This window comes from Phyllobates terribilis, unplaced genomic scaffold, assembly GCF_046119375.1.
Source record: "Phyllobates terribilis strain yellow unplaced genomic scaffold, ASM4611937v1 Scaffold_1__5_contigs__length_1240528914, whole genome shotgun sequence".
NCBI lineage: Eukaryota > Metazoa > Chordata > Amphibia > Anura > Dendrobatidae > Phyllobates > Phyllobates terribilis.
In genome coordinates, this window is record NW_027362761.1 from 956,891,764 (window position 1) to 956,912,677 (window position 20,914).

The following is a 20,914-nucleotide window of genomic DNA, read 5'->3' on the forward strand; positions in this document are numbered from 1 at the left end:
AGGTAACAAGCAGAAGAGACTTGTTAGGGCTGAAGAACACAAGGAATTGACATTAGACCAGTGGAAATCTGTGCTTTGGTCTGATGAGTCCAAATTTGAGATCTTTGGTTCCAACCACCGTGTCTTTGTGCGACGCAGAAAAGGTAAACGGATGGACTTTACATGCCTGGTTCCCACCGTGAAGCATGGAGGAGGATGTGTGATGGTGTGGGGGTGCTTTGCTCGTGACACTGTTGGGGATTTATTCAAAATTGAAGGCATACTGAACCACCTTGGCTACCACAGCATCTTGCAGCGGCATGCTATTCCATCCGGTTTGCGTTTAGTTGGACCATCATTTATTTTTCAACAGGACAATGACCCCAAACACACCTCCAGGCTGTGTAAGGGCTATCTGACCAAGAAGGAGAGTGATGGGGTGCTACGCCAGATGACCTGGCCTCTACAGTCACCAGACCTGAACCCAATCGAGATGGTTTGGGGTGAGCTGGACCGCAGAGTGAAGGCAAAAGAGCCAACAAGTGCTAAGCATCTCTAGGAACTCCTTCAAGATATTTGGAAGACCATTTCTAGTGACTACCTCTTGAAGCTCATCAAAGAGAATGCCAAGAGTGTGCAAAGCAGTCATCAAAGCAAAAGGTGGCTACTTTGAAGAACCTAGAATATAAGACATATTTTCAGTTCTTTCACACTTTTTTGTTAAGTATATAATTCCACATGTGTTAATTCATAGTTTTGATGCCTGTGAATGTACAATTTTCAAAGTCATGAAAATACAGCGAAATCTTTAAATGAGAAGGTGTGTCCAAACTTTTGGTCTGTACTGTGTGTATATATATATATATATATATATATATATATATATATATATATATATATATGTATAGATAGATAGATAGATATAGATATACAGTCATGGCCAAAAGTATTGAGAGTGAGACAAATAGTAATTTTTCCAAAGTTTACTGCTTCATTTTTTGCAATGGCAATTTGCATATACTCCTGAATGTCAAAGAGTGATCAGCTTAACACCAATTACTGTACTTGCAAAGTCAATATTTGCCCAGAAAATGAACTTTAACCCCCAAAACACATTTCAACATCATTGCAGTCCTGCCTTAAAAGGAGCAGCTAACATCGTTTTAGTGATTGATCCATTAACACAGGTGTGGGTGTTGATGAGGACAGGGCTGGCGATCAATCAGTCATGATTAAGAAAGAATGACATCACTGGACACTTTGAAAGGAGGCTGGTTCTTGGTATCATTGTTTCTCTTCAGTTAACCATGGTTATCTCTAAAGAAACAAGTGCAGCCATCATTGCACTGCACAAAAATGGCCTAACAGGGAAGAGTATCGCAGCTACAAAGATTGCACCTCAGTCAACAATCTATCGCATCATCAAGAACTTCAAGGAGAGAGCTTCCATTGTTGTCAAAAAGGCTCCAGGGCGCCCAAGAAAGACCAGCAAGCGCCAGGACCGTATCTTAAAACTGTTTCAGCTGCGGGATCGGACTACCAGCAGTGCCGAGCTTGCTCAGGAATGGCAGCAGGCTGGTGTGAGTGCTTCTGCATGCACTGTGAGGCGGAGACTCTTTGAGCAAGGGCTGGTTTCAAGGAGGGCAGCAAAGAAGCCACTTCTCTCCAGAAAAAACATCAGGGACCGACTGATATTCTGCAAAAGGTACAGGGAGTGGACTGCTGAGGACTGGGGCAAAGTCATTTTCTCTGATGAATCCCCTTTTCGATTGTTTGGGACATCTGGAAAACAGCTTATTCGGAGAAGAAGAGGTGAGCGCTACCACCAGTCTTGTCTCATGCCAACTGTAAAGCATCCTGAAACCATTCATGTGTGGGGTTGCTTCTCAGCCAAGGGAATCGGCTCACTCCCAGTCTTGCCTAAAAACACAGCCATGAATAAAGAATGGTACCAGAATGTCCTCCAAGAGCAACTTCTCCCAACCGTCCAAGAGCAGTTTGGCGCCCAACAATGCCTTTTCCAGCATGATGGAGCACCTTGCCATAAAGCAAAGGTGATAACTAAATGGCTCATGGAACAAAACATAGAAATTTTGGGTCCATGGCCTGGAAACTCCCCAGATCTTAATCCCATTGAGAACTTGTGGTCAATCATCAAGAGACGGGTGGACAAACAAAAACCAACAAATTCTGGCAAAATGCAAGCATTGATTATGCAAGAATGGACTGCTATCAGTCAGGATTTGGTCCAAAAGTTGATTGAGAGCATGCCAGGGAGAATTACAGAGGTCTTGAAGAAGAAGGGGCAACACTGCAAATATTGACTTGCTGCATTAACTCATTCTAACTGTCAATATAACCTATTGGTACTCATAATATGATTGCAATTATATTTCTGTATGTGATATAAACATCAGACAAACACTAATAAAAACCAAAGGCCAGCAGATCATGTGAAAATATAATTTTGGTGTCATTCTCAATAATTTTGGCCATGACTGTACACTGCTCAAAAAAATAAAGGTAACACTCAAATAACACATCCTAGATCTGAATGAATGAAATATTCTCATTGAATACTTTGTTCTATACAAAGTTGAATGCGCTGACAACAAAATCACACAAAAATCATCAATGGAAATCAAATTTATTAACCAATGGATGCCTGATTTGGAGTCACCCCCAAAAGTAAAGTGGAAAAAAACACCAATTTTGATGTAATGTCCTTAAAACAAGTCAAAATGAGGTTCCGTATTGTGTGTGGCCTCCACGTGCCTGTATGACCTCCCTACAATGCCTGGGCATGCTCCTGATGAGGTTGCGGATGGTCTCCTATGGGATCTCCTCCCAGACCTGGACTAAAGCATCCGCCAACTCCTGGACAGTCTGTGGTGCAACGTGATGTTGGTGGATGGAGCGAGACATGATGTCCCAGATGTGCTCAATCGGATTCAGGTCTGGGGAATGGGCGGGCCAGTCCATAGCTTCAATGCCTTCATCTTGCAGGAACTGCTGACACACTCCAGCCACATGAGGTCTGGCATTGTCCTGCATTAGGAGGAACCCAGGGCGAACTGCACCAGCATATGGTCTCACAAGGGGTCTGAGGATCTCATCTCGGTACCTAATGGCAGTCAGGCTACCTCGGGTAGCACATGGAGGGCTGTGCAGCCCTCCAAAGAAATGCCACTCTACACCATTACTGACCCACTGCCAAACCAGTCATGTTGAAGGATGTTGCAGGTAGTCTCCAGACTCTGTCACGTCTGTCACATGTGCTCAGTGTGAACCTGCTTTCATCTGTGAAGAGCACAGGGCGCCAGTGGCGACTTTGCCAATCCTGGTGTTCTGTGGCAAATGGCAAGCGTCCTGCACGGTGTTGGGCTGTGAGCACAACCCCCATCTGTGGACGTTGGGCCCTCATACCATCCTCATGGAGTCGGTTTCTAACCGTTTGTGCAGACACGTGCACATTTGTGGCCAGCTGGAGGTCATTTTTCAGGGCTCTGGCAGTGCTCCTCCTGTTCGTCCTTGCACAAAGGCGGAGGTAGCGGTCCTGCTGCTGGGTTGTTGCCCTCCTACGGCCCCCTCCACGTCTCCTGGTGTACTGGCCTGTCTCCTGGTAGCGGCTCCAGCCTCTGGACGCTACGCTGACAGACACAGCAAACCTTATTGCCACAGCTCGCATTGATGTGCCATCCTGGATGAGCTGCACTACCGGAGCAACTTCTGTGGGTTGTAGAGTCCGTCTCATGCTACCACGTGTGTGAAAGGACAACCAACATTCAAAAGTGACCAAAACATCAGCCAGAAAGCATTGATACTGAGATGTGGTCTGTGGTCCCCACCTGCAGAACCACTCCTTTATTGAGGGTGTCTTGACAATTGCCAATAATTTCCATCTATTGTCTATTCCATTTGCACAACAGCATGTGAAATTGATTGTCAATCAGTGTTGCTTCCTAAGTGGACAGTTTGATTTCACAGAAGTTTGATTTACTTGGAGTTATATTCTGTTGTTTAAGTGTTCCCTTTATTTTTTTGAGCAGTGTATATAGATATCTATCTATCTATCTATCTATATATCTATCTATATATATATATATAGATATATATCTATATATACACAGTGGGTACGGAAAGTATTCAGACCCCCTTAAATTTTTCACTCTTTGTTTCATTGCAGCTATTTGGTGAATTCTAAAAAGTTCATTTTTTTCTCATTAAAGTACACTCTGCACTCCATCTTGACTGAAAAAAAACAGAAATGTAGAAATTTTTGCAAATTTATTAAAAAAGAAAAACTGAAATATCACATGGTCATAAGTATTCAGACCCTTTGCTCAATATTGAGTAGAAGCACCCTTTTGAGCTAGTACAGCCATGAGTCTTCTTGGGAATGATGCAACAAGTTTTTCACACCTGGATTTGGGGATCCTCTGCCATTCTTAATTGCAGATCCTCTCCAGTTCCATCACGTTGGATGGTGAATGTTGGTGGACAGCCATTTTCAGGTCTCTCCAGAGATGCTCAATCTCTTTAGGTTTAGGTCAGGGCTCTGGCTGGGCCAGTCAAGAATGGTCACATAGGTGTTCTGAAGCCACTCCTTTGTTATTTTAGCTGTGTGCTTAGGTCATTGTCTTGTTGGAAGGTGAACCTTCGGCCAAGTCTGAGGTCCAGAGTACTCTGGAAGAGGTTTTCATCCAGGATATCTCTATACTTGGCCGCATTCTTGTTTCCTTCAATTGCAACCAGTCGTCCTGTCCCTGCAGCTGAAAAACACCCCCATAGCATGATGCTGCCACCACGTTTCACTGTTGGGATTGTATTGGGCAGGTGATGAGCAGTGCCTGGTTTTCTCCACACATACTGCTTAGAATTATCACCAAAAAGTTCTATCTTCGTCTCATCAGACCAGAGAATCTTATTTCTCATAGTCTGGGAGTCCTTCATGTGTTTTTGAGCAAACACTATGCAGGCTTTCATATGTCTTGCACTGAGGAGAAGCTTTCGTCGGGCCACTTTGACATAAAGGCCCGACTGGTGGAGGGCTGCAGTGATAGTTGACTTTGTGGGACTTTCTCCCATATCCCTACTGCATCTCTGGAGCTCAGCCACAGTGATCTTGGGGTTCTTCTTTACCTCTCTCACCAAGGCTCTTCTTCCACGATTGCTCAGTTTGGCTGGACGGCCAGGTCTAGAAAGACTTCTGGTGATCCCAAGCTTCTTCCAGTTAAGGATTATGGAGGCCACTGTGCTCTTTGGAACCTTGAATACTGCAAAAACTCTTTTGCAACCTAGGCCAGATCTGTGCCTTGCCACAATTCTGTCTCTGAGCTCCTTGGGCAGTTCCTTTGAGCTCATGATTCTCATTTGGTCTGACATGCACTGTGAGCTGTGAGGTCTTATATAGACAGGTGTGTGCCTTTCCAAATCAAGTCCTATCAGTTTAATTAAACACAGCTGGACGCCAATGAAGGAGTAGAACCATCTCAAAGAGGATCACAAGGAAATGGACAGCATGTCTGAGCAAAGGGTCTGAATACTTATGACCATGTGATATTTCAGTCAAGATGGGGTACAGAGTGTACATTAATGAGAAAAAAGAATTTACCAAATGGCTGCAATGAAACAAAGAGTGAAAAATTTAAAGGGGTCTGAATATTTTCTGCACCCACTGTATGTATATATATATATATATATATATATATATATATAATATATATATATATATATATATATATATGTATACAGTACAGACCAAAAGTTTGGACACACCTTCTCATTTAAAGATTTTTCTGTATTTTCATGACTATGAAAACTGTACATTCACACTGAAGGCATCAAAACTATGAATTAACACATGTGGAATTATATACTTAAAAAAGTGTGAAACAACTGAAAATATGTCTTATATTCTAGGTTCTTCAAAGTAGCCACCTTTTGCTTTGATGACTGCTTTGCACACTCTTGGCATTCTCTTGATGAGCTTCAAGAGGTAGTCACTGGAAATGGTCTTCCAACAATCTTGAAGGAGTTCCCAGAGATGCTTAGCAGTTGTTGGCCCTTTTGCCTTCACTCTGCGGTCCAGCTCACCCCAAACCATCTTGATTGGGTTCAGGTCTGGTGACTGTGGAGGCCAGGTCATCTGGCGTAGGACCCCATCACTCTCCTTCTTGGTCAAATAGCCCTTACACAGCCTGGAGGTGTGTTTGGAGTCATTGTTCTGTTGAAAAATAAATGATGGTCCAACTAAACGCAAACCGGATGGAATAGCATGTCGCTGCAAGATGCTATGGTAGCCATGCTGGTTCAGTATGCCTTCAATTTTGAATAAATCCCCAACAGTGTCACCAGCAAAGCACCCCCACACCATCACACCTCCTCCTCCATGTTTCACGGTGGGAACCAGGCATGTAGAGTCCATCCGTTCACCTTTTCAGCGTCACACAAAGACACGGTGGTTGGAACCAAAGATATCAAATTTGGACTCATCAGACCAAAGCACAGATTTTCACTGGTCGAATGTCCATTCATTGTGTTCTTTAGCCCAAACAAGTCTCTTCTGCTTGTTGCCTGTCCTTAGCAGTGGTTTCCTAGCAGCTATTTTACCATGAAGGCCTGCTGTACAAAGTCTCCTCTTAACAGTTGTTGAAGAGATGTGTCTGCTGCTAGAACTCTGTGTGGCATTGACCTGGTCTCTAATCTGAGCTGCTGTTAACCTGCAATTTCTGAGGCTGGTGACTCGGATAAACGTGTCCTCAGAAGCAGAGGTGACTCTCGGTCTTCCTTTCCTGGGGCGGTCCTCATGTGAGCCAGTTTCTTTGTAGCGCTTGATGGTTTTTGCAATTGAACTTGGTGACACTTTCAAAGTTTTCCCAATTTTTCGTACTGACTGACCTTCATTTCTTAAAGTAATGATGGCCACTCGTTTTTCTTTACTTAGCTGCTTTTTTCTTGCCATAATACAAATTCTAACAGTCTATTCAGTAGGACTATCAGCTGTGTATCCACCTGACTTCTGCACAACACAACTGATGGTCCCAACCCCATTTATAAGGCAAGAAATCCCACTTGTTAAACCTGACAGGGCACACCTGTGAAGTGAAAACCATTTCTAGTGACTACCTCTTGAAGCTCATCAAGAGAATGCCAAGAGTGTGCAAAGCAGTCATCAAAGCAAAAGGTGGCTACTTTGAAGAACCTAGAATATAAGACATATTTTCAGTTGTTTCACACTTTTTTGTTAAGTATATAATTCCACATGTGTTAATTCATAGTTTTGATGCCTTCAGTGTGAAAACTTTTGGTCTGTACTGTATGTGTATATATATATATATATATATATATATATATATATATATATATATATATATATATATATACATACATACATATAGTATATATACATATACACAGTCAAAAAAATAAAGGGAACACTTAAACAACAGAATATAACTCCAAGTAAATCAAACTCTGTGAAATCAAACTGTCCACTTAGGAAGCAACACTGATTGACAATCAATTTCACATGCTGTTGTGCAAATGGAATAGACAATAGATGGAAATGATTGGCAATTATCAAGACACAATTAATAAAGGAGTGGTTCTGCAGTTGGAGACCACAGACCACATCTCAGTACCAATGCTTTCTGGCTGATGTTTTGGTCACTTTTGAATGTTGGTTGTGCTTTCACACTCGTGGTAGCATGAGACGGACTCTACAACCCACAGAAGTTGCTCAGGTAGTGCAGCTCATGGAAGATGGCACATCAATGTTAGCTGTGGCAATAAAGTTTGCTGTGTCGGTCACCGTAGCGTCCAGAGGCTGGAGGCGCTAACAGGAGACAGGCCAGTACACCAGGAGATGTGGAGGGGGCCGTAGGAGGGCAACAACCCAGCAGCAGGACCGCTACCTCTGCCTTTGTGCAAGGAGGGACAGGAGGAGCACTGCTAGAGCCCTGCAAAATGACCTCCAGTAGGCCACAAATGTGTATGTGTCTGCACAAACGGTTAGAAACCGACTCCATGAGGGTGGTATGAGGGCCCGACGTCCACAGATGGGGGTTGTGCTCACAGCCCAACACCGTGCAGGACGCTTGCCATTTGCCACAGAACACCAGGATTGGCAAAGTCGCCGCTGGCGCCCTGTGCTCTTCACAGATGAAAGCAGGTTCACACTGAGCACATGTGACAGACGTGACAGAGTCTGGAGGCGCAGTGGAGAGCGATCTGCTGCCTGCAACATCCTTCAGCATGACCGGTTTGGCAGTGGGTCAGTAATGGTGTGGGGTGGCATTTCTTTGGCAGGCCGCACAGCCCTCCATGTGCTCGCCAGAGGTAGCCTGACTGCCATTAGGTACCGAGATGAGATCCTCAGACCCATTGTGAGACCATATGCTGGTGCGGTTGGCCCTGGGTTCCTCCTAATGCAGGACAATGCCAGACCTCATGTGGCTGGAGTATGTCAGCAGTTCCTGCAAGATGAAGGCATTGAAGCTATGGACTGGCCCGCCCGTTCCCCAGACCTGAATCCGATTGAGCACATCTGGGACATCATGTCTCGCTCCATCCACCAACGTCACGTTACACCACGGACTGTCCAGGAGTTGGCGGATGCTTTAGTCCAGGTCTGGGAGGACATCCCACAGGAGACCATCCGCAATCTCATCAGGAGCATGCCCAGGCATTGTAGGGAGGTCATACAGGCACGTGGAGGCCACACACAATACTAAGCCTCATTTTGACTTGTTTTACGGACATTACATCAAAGTTGGATCAGCCTGTAATGTGTTTTTCCACTTTGATTTCGGGGGTGACTCCAAATCCAGGCCTCCATTGGTTAATAAATTTGATTTGCATTGATGATTTTTGTGTGATTTTGTTGTCAGCACATTCAACTTTGTACAGAACAAAGTATTCAATGAGAATACTTCATTTATTCACATCTAGGATGTGTCATTTGAGTGTTCCCTTTATTTTTTGAGCAGTGTATACATAAATATATATATATATATATATATATATATATATATATATATATATATATGTACACACGTATACATATATAGTCATCTTTTACATTTTAAAAATTACAATAAGGAAAATGGGCCGATGTAAAACGTTTTGGCACCCCGCATTGTTAGTACCTAGTAGCACCCCCTTTTGCAAGTATCACAGCTTGTAAATGCTTTTTGTAGCCAAACAAGAGTCTTTTAATTCTTGTTTGAGGGATTTTCACCCATTCTTCCTTGGAAAATTATTCCAGTTCTGTGAGATTCCTGGGTCGTCTTGCAAGCACTGCTATTTTGAGGTCTAGCCACAGATTTTCAATGATGTTCAGATCAGGAAACTGTGATGGCCATTATAACACCTTCAGCTTGCGCCTTTTGAGGTAGTCTATTGTGGATTTTGACGTGTGTTTAGGATCATTATCCATTTGTGGAAGCCATTCTCTTTTCAACTTCAGCTTTTTTACAGATGGTGTTATATTTGCATCAACAATTTGTTGAAATTTCATTGAATCCATTCTTCCCTCTACCGTGAAATGTGCCATTGGCTGCAACACAACCCCAAAGCATGATTGATCCACCCCTATGCTTAATGGTTGGCGAGATTTTTTTGCCTAAAATACAAACGAAATGTGTCATCTTTAACGTTGGGCCTTTTACAGATGATTTCATCTCCAACTTGCTTAACTGTTCACAATAACAGTAATTTTGACCAAGGGTGCCAAAACTACTGTGTATGTAGCGTTTGTGTGTGTGAATATGGGATATTTTATGTAGAAATTAAATAATTACCTGGTTGTTCTGATAATGTTTGACTTGTTATGATTGTTTTCTTTGCTGACTTTCTCTGTAATATATAAGTCACAAAAAGAGTTACAAGTTTTTTGGACAACTTCTGTGCCTTCCGTTAATCTGCAAATCTGTTAGTACCATATTTTCTCATTGATGTTGCCACCATGATCATTAATCATCTTGTTCATACATCATTAAACTTCTAGGAAAGTTCATTACAATCTATCTATGAATCTTAGGTGTTAACATATAACTAATTTCAAAATACAAAAAAAAAATACAGACTCCACATAATGAGGCTCTCTGTCACACCTGAAGTCAAAATTTTTTTCAAGGGTGTCTGCAATTTTATAGGAGAATCTAATATCACGTCCAGGAGGGTAAGCAAAGGACCCTAAAATGTACACCCTACTATGTACAGTTCAGACCAAAAGTTTGGACACACCTTCTCATTTAAAGATTTTTCTGTATTTTCATGACTTTGAAAATTATACATTCACACTGAAGGCATCAAAACTATGAATTAACACATGTGGAATTATATACTTAACAAAAAAGTGTGAAACAACTGAAAATATGTCTTATATTCTAGGTTCTTCAAAGTAGCCACCTTTTGCTTTGATGACTGCTTTGCACACTCTTGGCATTCTCTTGATGAGCTTCAAGAGGTAGTCACTGAAAATAGTCTTCCAACAATCTTGAAGGAGTTCCCAGAGATGCTTAGCACTTGTTGGCCCTTTTTTTGCCTTCACGCTGCGGTCCAGCTCACCCCAAACCATCTCGATTGGGTTCAGGTCTGGTGACTGTGGAGGCCAGGTCATCTGGCATAGCACCCCATCACTCTCCATCTTGGTCAAATAGCCCTTACACAGCCTGGAGGTGTGTTTGGGGTCATTGTCCTGTTGAAAAATAAATGATGCTCCAACTAAATGCAAACCGGATGGAATAGCATGCCGCTGCAAGATGCTGTGGTAGCCAAGCTGGTTCAGTATGCCTTCAATTTTGAATAAATTCCCAACAGTGTCACCAGCAAAGCACCCCCACACCATCACACCTCCTCCTCCATGCTTCACGGTGGGAACCAGGCATGTAGAGTCCATCCGTTCACCTTTTCTGCGTCGCACAAAGACACGGTGGTTGGAACCAAAGATCTCAAATTTGGACTCATCAGACCAAAGCACAGATTTCCACTGGTCTAATGTCCATTCCTTGTGTTCTTTAGCCCAAACAAGTCTCTTCTGCTTGTTGCCTGTCCTTAACAGTGGTTTCCTAGCAGCTATTTTACCATGAAGGCCTGCTGCACAAAGTCTCCTCTTAACAGTTGTTGATGAGATGTGTCTGCTGCTAGAACTCTGTGTGGCATTGATCGGGTCTCTAATCTGAGCTGCTGTTAACCTGCGATTTCTGAGGCTGGTGACTCGGATAAACATCCTCAGAAGCAGAGGTGACTCTTGGTCTTCCTTTCCTGGGGCGGTCCTCATGTGAGCCAGTTTCTTTGTAGCGCTTGATGGTTTTTGCAACTGCACTTGGGGACACTTTCAAAGTTTGCCCAATTTTTCGCACTGACTGACCTTCATTTCTTAAAGTAATGATGGCCACCCGTATTTCTTTACTTAGCTGCTTTTTTCTTGCCATAATACAAATTCTAACAGTCTATTCAGTAGGACTATCAGCTAGCACCAAACTTCTGCACAACACAACTGATGGTCCCAACCCCATTTATAAGGCAAGAAATCCCACTTATTAAACCTGACAGGGCACACCTGTGAAGTGAAAACCATTTCCGGTGACTACCTCTTGAAGCTCATCAAGAGAATGCCAAGAGTGTGCAAAGCAATGATCAAAGCAAAAGGTGGCTACTTTGAAGAACCTAGAATATAAAAGACATATTTTCAGTTGTTTCACACTTTTTTGTTAAGTATATAATTCCACATGTGTTAATTCATAGTTTTGATGCCTTCAGTGTGAATGTACAATTTTCATAGTCATGAAAATACCGAAAAATCTTTAAATGAGGTGTGTCCAAACTTTTGGTCTGTACTGTACTTTAAAAAAAATATAGTGACTGCCCTAGAAAAAACTGACCAATGTTGTAACCAGCTGTGCCACTTATCTTATATTTATCCCCAGGCATCTTATCTGGAGGTATACCAGACTCGTCAGTGGATCACCAGTAGTTTATAAGAATATTGTGGATTATAAATTGTAACCATGGATTGAGTATGGCATCTATGGGCAAGGTTCCAACATAAGGTCGTTCTTGTCAAGGTGATCATTTCATTAATTCCGAGGGCACAGATTAGGATGTACTTTAGGGTCTTAAATATTGACTACTCACCTAGACAACATATTTGGATCTCCTCTTACTCAGCAAAAGACTGGGGTAAGAAGGTTATAAGTATAGGGTGCCACTGGGTCTCTATTCATGGAGATTATGGTAGTTTTTTTGCTATGGGCTAATCATATTTTACCAATTAAATGGGTATTCCAGTAGGTAGAAGTTATCATCTATTTCTAGATTAGTGAGGATGCCAGCGGTCAGACACCCATTGATCTACAAGTTATCGCGTACCTTAACGATAGAAATTATCACCTATGTTCAGGATTAATAATTATATTTTAAGAAGCTATATAAGCTAAGCATGTGGCAGAGCAATTATTAAAACACCATGTAATGCAGCATCCTGAATAATCTTCTTCACTTGTCTTAAAGGCAAAGCTCATACCTAAAAATATATTCAGAAACCATAGAAAATTACATTCTGTATATATTATCTTTTGGAAACGCCATATTTATCCACAAGCATATATAACCCCCCCGCTGATTGGCATCTTTCTGCCTATGCACAGTGTTCACAGAAATATTTCTAGCATTCAGAGAACTGCTAGATCTGCGGCAGATAAGAGAGTGCTTTTATAAAGAATAAAGCATGTAGCAAGGTTAAAGCCTGTGCACACATTGCAGATATATCACATTTTTTTTCTGTGCAGATTTGTCACAAAACCTGAAGGATTTCTTAATGTCAGCAAAGTGAATGAGAATCCTGAAGTCTCATGCATACATTGCTTATTTTTGACTTGCAGATTTAAATCTGACATATGCCAATTCTTTCAGTATTTTTGCGGCAGATTTCACTCATACTAACAAGTGGGGAAAATCTGCACCAAAAATGCATGTAAAAACGTGTAAAAAAAAAGCGCCTATTTTACACAGCCCATGTCCTGCCAAGAGATGCAGAAAAGGTGCAGAAATTTCTGTACCAAATACTTAATGGCTGCACATATCCTAAGTGACATATCGCTGGAATCAGGATCTCTACCCCTACATCATGCTGCTCTCAGATTGGGTAGAAAAATCTGGTGACAGATTCTCTAAGATTTCATGTATAGGTTCTTGGTTGTGACATACTCAATACACACCTGGACTTTAATTAATGCCCATAAAGGATGCTCGCTTTGCTTTTTTCTGTACCTGAGAAGTGAGCAGAGCAGAGGGAATATATAGCAACCGCTCAACCACTGGAAATTAGCAAACTTGGGTCAATGGAAGCTCATACACATCCACCAACTTACCCATACACAGACCTATGTAGAAAATAGATTTCTCTTTTGCGTCTCCCAGGATCTGTTATTACTGTATATCGTTGTCTCCTACCTGTTGTGTTGCACACAATCATTGATGTTGTGATGGATCACAGTATTTTGCACTAATGAATCTGATCTATGTTAACATTCATTAGACAATTGTACAACAGGACCCGGTGCACCAAGAAGGTAAGTTCTGATTCCGCACACTGCTATATGTCATCAGAATCACATATCAAGATTTCACGAGTTTGACATTAAAAACGCCACTATAAATTGGTACATTACCTGACAATTTGAAGAGGAGTTCTGAAGCCATCTTCACAGAGATGTCTTGGCTGAACAGGTTCCCCTCGGGAATAACTCTGCACTCTGGCATCTTCTGCAAGTGCTCGTTTTTTTCTTGCCTTAATAAAGTGCTGTAACCAATGTTTTGTCTGGGGGAGACGGAAGAGTCAGGGATGTCAACCTCCATGGGTTCTTCTTTAATCTTCACAGTCTGCGCATCCTTACAACTTTCAGCTACACAGGGATGCAGAAAGAAATTCAATTACAAACTGTACCTTACTGGAAAAAAAACAACTGTGTGACTCCGATCTGATCTCAGAGCCTCTATAGTCTAAAAGACTGATTCTAAAAAACAGCTAAAAACATAAAATGCTAAACAATTAATGGCAGAGTTATTCTTCACAATCCTGGAAATTTAGATTAAAACAATACAAAAATAAAAACTAAAACGGAATGAATATGTCAACAAAAAATGACCTATATTAAAGTAGGTTTAAAAGTAGTTTTTTTGCATTAAATTTATTTTTACAAATTTTTGGCAATGTTTTTCATTTTCTTCCATATTACAATGTTTATCAAAAAACAAAAATTAGAAATTTGGCAACTTTCACACTGGGCACTGGAGCTTTTTTTTAGACCCCAACAAGCCAATGTATTAACCTCTTTACCCCCCAAGGTGGTTTGCACGTTAATGACGAAGCCAATTTTTACAATTCTGACCACTGTCACTTTATGAGGTAATAACTCTGGAATGCTTCAATAGATCCCCCTGATTCTGAGATTGTTTTTTCATGACATATTTAAATTTGAGAGTCCTCAGTGGTTGATACCTTTAAATGGCTAAGTGAAAAGATGGTAACAGGTTGCAAGCTTTCGAGACTACTCAGGCCTCTTCATCAGGCACATATTTATACACAATAGGGCACACAAATAATGCAATAGATGCGACAGGTGATGAAAAGCAGAGCGATTACTATGGGAGAGATAAACATTTCTGGCTTTAAATATTTTAGCAGTTCATAGATAAGGACTGTAGATCTATTCTTTTTTCTTTTATTGTGTGGCGATGATGATTCATCCTTGTCCTAAGTTTTTGCCCAGTCTCCCCTACATACAGACACCCAGCTGAACATTTGATACATATAATTAAGTACTGAGCACTGTACAAAAATATATATACAGTATATAGATATTTTTTCCCTTCATGGCATATTGTACTTCATGATAGTGGTAAAATTTCTTCGATATCACTTGCGTTTATTTGTGAAAAAAAATGGAAATTTGGTGAAAATTTCACAATTTTCAAAATTTGAATTTTCATGCCCTTAAATTAGAGAGATATGTCACAGAAAATAGTTAATAAATAACATTTCAAACATGTCTACTTTACATCAGCACAATTTTGGAACCAAAATTTTTTTTTGCTAGGAAGTTATAAGGGTTAAAAGTTGACCAGCGATTTCTCATTTTTCCAACAAAATTTACAAAACCATTTTTTTAGGAACCACTGTGAGGGGTCTTTATGACAGAAAATACCCAAAAGTGACACCATTCTAAAAACTGCACCCCTCAAGGTACTCAAAACCACATTCAAGAAGTTTATTAACCCTTCAGGTGCTTCACAGGAATTTTTGGAATGTGGAAGGAAAAAATGAACATTTATTTTTTTTCACAAAAATGTTACTTTAGACCTCAATTTTTTTATTTTCGCAATGGTAACAGGAAAAAATGGACCCCACAATTTGTTGTGCAACTTCTTCTGACCAAGCAGATACTCCATATGTGGGGAAAAAACACTGTTTGGGCACATGGCAGGGCTCGGGCGGAAAGTAGCGCCATTTGACTTTTTGAATGTAAAATTAGCTTGAACGCCATGTCGCGTTTGAGGAGCCCCTGATGTGCCTAAACAGTGAAAAAAAACCACAAGTGACACCATTTTGGAAACTAGACCCCTCAGGGAACTTATCTAGGTGTGTGGTGAGCACCTTGAACCCCCAGGTGCTTCACTGAAGTTTATAACATTGAGCCGTAAAAATAAAATGTTCACATTTTTCCTATAAAAATGTTTTTCAGCCCCCAATTTTGCATTTTCATAAGGTTAACAGGGGAAATTGCACCATATAACTTGTTGTGCAATTTCTCCTGAGTAAGCCGATACCACATATGTGGGGAAAATACACTGTTTGGGCACTTGGCAGGGTTCAGAAGGGAAGGAGCATTGTGTGACTTTTTGAACGCAAAATTGGCTGGAATATAGAGCGGACGCCATGTTGCATTTGGAGATCCCCTGATGTACCTAAACAGTGGAAACCCCCCACAAGTGACCCCATTTTGGAAGCTACACCCTTCAAGTATTTTATCAAGGGGTATAGTGAACATTTTGAACCCAGAGGTACAACACAGAATTTGATAACATTAGGTCATCATCTTGAATAAGTTGTCATTAGTCTTGAGCGCAAGTGCTTGCTACTTGAGTTTGTATCGGGTACTTGGGTATGCACCATATCTCACGGATGCTCGAGTCCCCGTCCTGCATGTTTCACGGTTATTAGACACCCAAAAAAACATGCGGGGATCGCTCGTACATGGTAAGAAATCCCCGCGAGGTTATTTTTTGCTGTATAACAGTTGCAAAAGATATGGGGCGAAGACTTGAGCATGTCACTCGAGCACCCGCAATACTCTGTGCATACCCGAGCACCAGATACAAACTCAAGTAGCGAGCACTTGCACTCAACACTAGTCAACATATCGTCGTCATTTTTTTCCTTTACTTTTGAAAAAATCTCAACCCTAACCCTAGCACAACCCTAGCCCTGGCCCAACCCTAACCCTAGCCCAACCCTAGTCTAACCCTAGCACAACCCTAACCCTAACCCTACCCTAACCCTAGCATAACCCTAACCCTAGCACATCCCTAACCCTAGCCCAACCCTAACCCTAACTCTAGTCCACCCTAACCCTCGTTTAACCCTAACCCTAGCCCAACCCTAACCATAGCCCAACCCTAACCCTAGCCCACCCCTAACCCTCGTCCAACCCTAGCCCAACCCTAACCCTAGCCCGACCCTAACGCGACCTTAACCCTAGCACAACCCTAACCCTAGCCCAACCCTAACCCCAGCCCAACCCTAACCCTAGCCCAACTCTAACCATCGTCCAACCCTAGCCCAACCCTAACCCTAGCCCACCCTAACCCTAGCACAACCCTATCCCTAGCACAACCCTATCCCTAGCACAACCCTAACCCTAGAGTTTATTTTTTATGCCTTTCCTCATGCGGTACAAGTGATTAGATGACTTCATCATTTTCGGATCGGTGCGATTACAGCGATACCAGATTGATATCGGGTTTCTATGATTGACAGCTGTCACACACTAAAAAAAAACATTTTTTTTGCAAAGACTAGTTTCTGCATCGCCATATTTTGAGAGCTATAATTTTTCCATATTTCAGAGTCATGTGACGGCTTGTTTTTTGCGGCACAAGTTGACGTTTTTATTGGCACCATTTTTGGGCATGTGACATTTTTTGATCGCTTTCTATTCTGATTTTTGGGAGGCAGAATAAAGAAAAATCAACAATTCAGGAATATTTTTTTTTGTTTTTATGTCGTTCTGCGTGTGGTAAAATTGATAAGGTAGCTTTGTTCTTCGGGTCAGTACGTTTAAAGAGGTACCACATTTATATTTTTTTTTATGTTTTGGTGCTTTTACACAATAAAAACTATTTTATAGAAAAAATAATTTTTTTGTATCGCTTTATTCTGAGAGCTATAACTTTATTATTTTTCAGTTGATGGAGCCGTATGGCGGCTTGTTTTTTTGCGGGACAAGTTTTCAGAGGTACCATTTTTATTTACATTCATCTTTTTGATGGCGTTTTATTCCATTTTTTGTTTGGCGGTATGATGATAACGCATTGTTTTTTATTTTTATTTTTTACCGTGTTCACTAAAGGGGTTAACTAGTGGGACATTTTTATAGGTCAGGTCGTTCTGGACGCGGCGATACCAAATATGTGTACTTTTATTGCTTTTTTCATAATAATATGTATTTATTGGTACAGTATATTTTTATTTTTTGGGGGATAATTTTTTTAAAATATATATTTTTTTTTTTCCACTTTCTGCCACTTTTTTACTTGTACACTATGTCCCACTATGGGACTTTCACTTTTTGCAGCCTGATCGCTTATATAGCATAGAGATGCAGTAGCATCTCTATGCTATATACAGCCTGTCAGCCCTGCATGCAGTAGGTACTTTGGTCGCGCACTGCGCATGACCAAAGTAACTTTCTGCCTCCTGGTGACCCGGATGTCGTCATGTCGGGTCACTATGACAACCATCGAGACCCGGCAGAGACAGCCCGGGACCCCGGAGAGGAGGTAAGTAAGCAGCGCTTACATCCCCTTGCTCCCGGAATGCTGCGATTGACTTTGATTGCAGCATTTCGGGGGTTAATGTGCTGGGAGCGGTGCGGCACCGCACCTTGCACATAGTACCGAGTGTCAGCTGTGACAATCAGCTGACACCCGGCGGCGATCGCGCCGGCACAGCCTCTATGTGTCAAAATCTGTAATATCTGGCTGTAGCAAAAGATAGTTTGTTCACGGAAGGACTGGAGATCAGTGGAATCAATGTCTGCAGGCAACTGTGAAGCATGGTGGAGGGTCCTTGCAAGTTTGGGTCCGCATTTCAGCAAAAAGAGTTGGGGATTTGGCCAGGATTAATGGTACCCTCAATGTACAATTAATGAGGCGCCTGATTCCAAATTTAATTTGCAGCAGGACAACGACCGCAAACATTTAGCCAATGTCATTAAAAACCATTTTCAGCATAAAGAACAAGGAGTCCTGGAAGTGATGATATGGTCCCAACAGAGCCCTAACCTCAACATTGAGTCTGTGTGGGATTACATGAAGAGACAGAAGGACTTGCACAAGCCCACATGCACAAATGATGTGTGGTTAGTTCTGCAAGATGCTTGGAACAACCTGTCTGCCAAGTTTCCTCAAAAACTGTGTGTATAAAAAAAAAAGATTCTGTTTTGAAGGCAAAGGGGAGTCACACCAAATATTGATTTTATTTAGATTTATTTTTTGTTAATAAAAATAAACTATTAACACTTCTATTTCTGAAAACATTCTTACTTAGCAGCATGGGTTGTCATAACAGTCGGGGTCTGCTGAAGACCTCAGTGCCTGTCATTATGATTCTCCAGTGAAAGCCAGCCCATGGCTGGCGTTCATAGGAGATCCTGATTTTAGCAATACATAGTTGTGCTGATGTATAGCACAAGCGATCGGATGATCGCAACTGCAAGTCCCTTAAGGGAACTATTAAATAAAGTAAAAAGTGAATAAAAAAAGTTTTTAAAATTAAGAAGAAAAAAAAAGGAAAAAAAAAACACATAAAGGTTCAAATCTCCCCTTTTTTGCTCAATTAAAAATAAAACAATTGAAAAAAATACACATATTTAGCATTGCTGCGTTGCCAAAAGTCAGATTTATCAAAATATAAAATAAATTAATCTGATCGGTAAAAGGAGTAATGAAAAAAAAATCAAAATGCCAGAATTACTTTTTTTTGGCCATCGCAACATTGCAATAAAATTCAATAAGAAGCGATCAAAACATTGTATCTACCCCAAAATGGTAGCAATAAAAACGTCAGCTCAAGGTGCAAAAAATAGGTTCTCAAACAGCCCCATACTGATCTGAAGAATCATATTACCAGGTCAGTTTTACCATATAGTGAATGTGGTAAATAAAAAAAAATAAAAAAACAGTTGTGAAATTGCACTTTTTTTTGCAATTTCAACACATTTGGTATTCCCCCCCCCATTTTCAAGTACATTATGTGGTAGAATGAATAGTGTTATTCAAAAGTACAACTTGTCCCACCAAAAACAAGCTCTCATACGATTATATTGATGGAAAATAAAAAATTTATGGCTCTTGGAAGAAGGGGAGAAAAAAACTAAAAATTAAAAAAAATGGAAAATGGCCATGGCGTGAAGGGGTTAAACTTGAAAGCTGCTTGTTGGTCATAAAGTTATCCATTCGGGCTATAAATTGTGGATATGGGATATGCATTTTTGTCCAATCATGGGCTATCGTTTGTTTTACCACTAAGTTATTGTGTAGTCTATACTAAGCCGGGGGAGAATGGATGATTTGTGTTGTGTTGAGACCCTGGGGTCTCTAAAGAGGAAAAAGTAAAGTACAGTACGGGCTAAGTTGTATGCTTGAGACCGAAAGCAGGATATCCGGGACAGGTCTGCTACACGTGCAGACTATCACCTTTGGAGGAACACCCCCTAAAACAAGCGTTAAACTGGGACCATATGTACTACCCATGAAGTGACCATGAAACAGCGCATGAGAACTTTGTATGTGGATTCCATTACATTTAAGTATCTGCAGCAGGAAGAAATAGCGGTTCCCATATCATTGCAGGAAACGCTCTCCCATGTAACAACCAAATCTGCCTCCCATTTACATACATAGCAGCGTAAGGTGCATCGAGAGATGCGGTACACAGCAAATAGACAATGGAAAGTAGGCCTCTAGAGTGTAGAGATGATTGGAAAATTACATAAAAGCATATAGAAGGTCGAAGCCAGGCAATTAGCTTGACAAACAATTTTTTTATTTGCATATATCTGAAGTGCTCGAGGGAGAAATCAAGTATTTCAAAAGAAACAAAGCCTGAAGAGGAGAAAAATTAATGAGCTTTCTCAAATCCATTCACCCGCCACCACTAAAAGGAAGCATGGTCATTTCCACCTGGTGGGAAAATCAAATTTTGAAAGAGAGACTGAAGGGGAAGGTGGGGAGAGACAAGTTAGCACGAAAATTTAACTGCATCCTACAACTAAAGAAGTTGAAGCATCAGTGTGTAAGGTCTGAATGCTGGTAGGGTCCACAATAGAGAGTTTATAAGTAATGGAGATACATGAAGGATTGCCAGAAAGACCCATAGGAGCATATCAGTGGTGGAGTGTAAGGCCACATTCACACGTTCAGTATTTGGTCAGTATTTTACATCAGTATTTGAAAGCCAAAATCAGGAGTGGAACAATCAGAGGCAAAGTATAATAGAAACACATCACCACTCCTGTATTTTTCATGCACTCCTGGTTTCGGCTTACAAATACTGAGGCAATATACTGACCAAATACTGAATATGTGAATGTGGCCTAATGTAGAGATGGTAGTTGCCTGATAATAGCATGAGAGGTTGGGGACTCTG

General features: G+C 41.2%; 1 protein-coding gene across 3 annotated transcripts in view; it reads right to left on the bottom strand.

Annotated features, from left to right (window-relative positions):
* ZNF827 (zinc finger protein 827) overlaps window positions 1-20,914 on the bottom strand; it is a 260,321-nt gene that overhangs the window by 72,613 nt on the left and 166,794 nt on the right. For all 3 annotated transcript variants that reach the window (XM_073642498.1, XM_073642499.1, XM_073642500.1), the window contains exons 6-7: window positions 13,656-13,889; window positions 9,783-9,837 (exon numbers count right to left, since the gene is read on the bottom strand). In XM_073642498.1, the coding sequence (XP_073498599.1) occupies window positions 9,783-9,837; window positions 13,656-13,889 (289 nt within the window). The remainder of the gene's footprint in view (window positions 1-9,782; window positions 9,838-13,655; window positions 13,890-20,914) is intronic.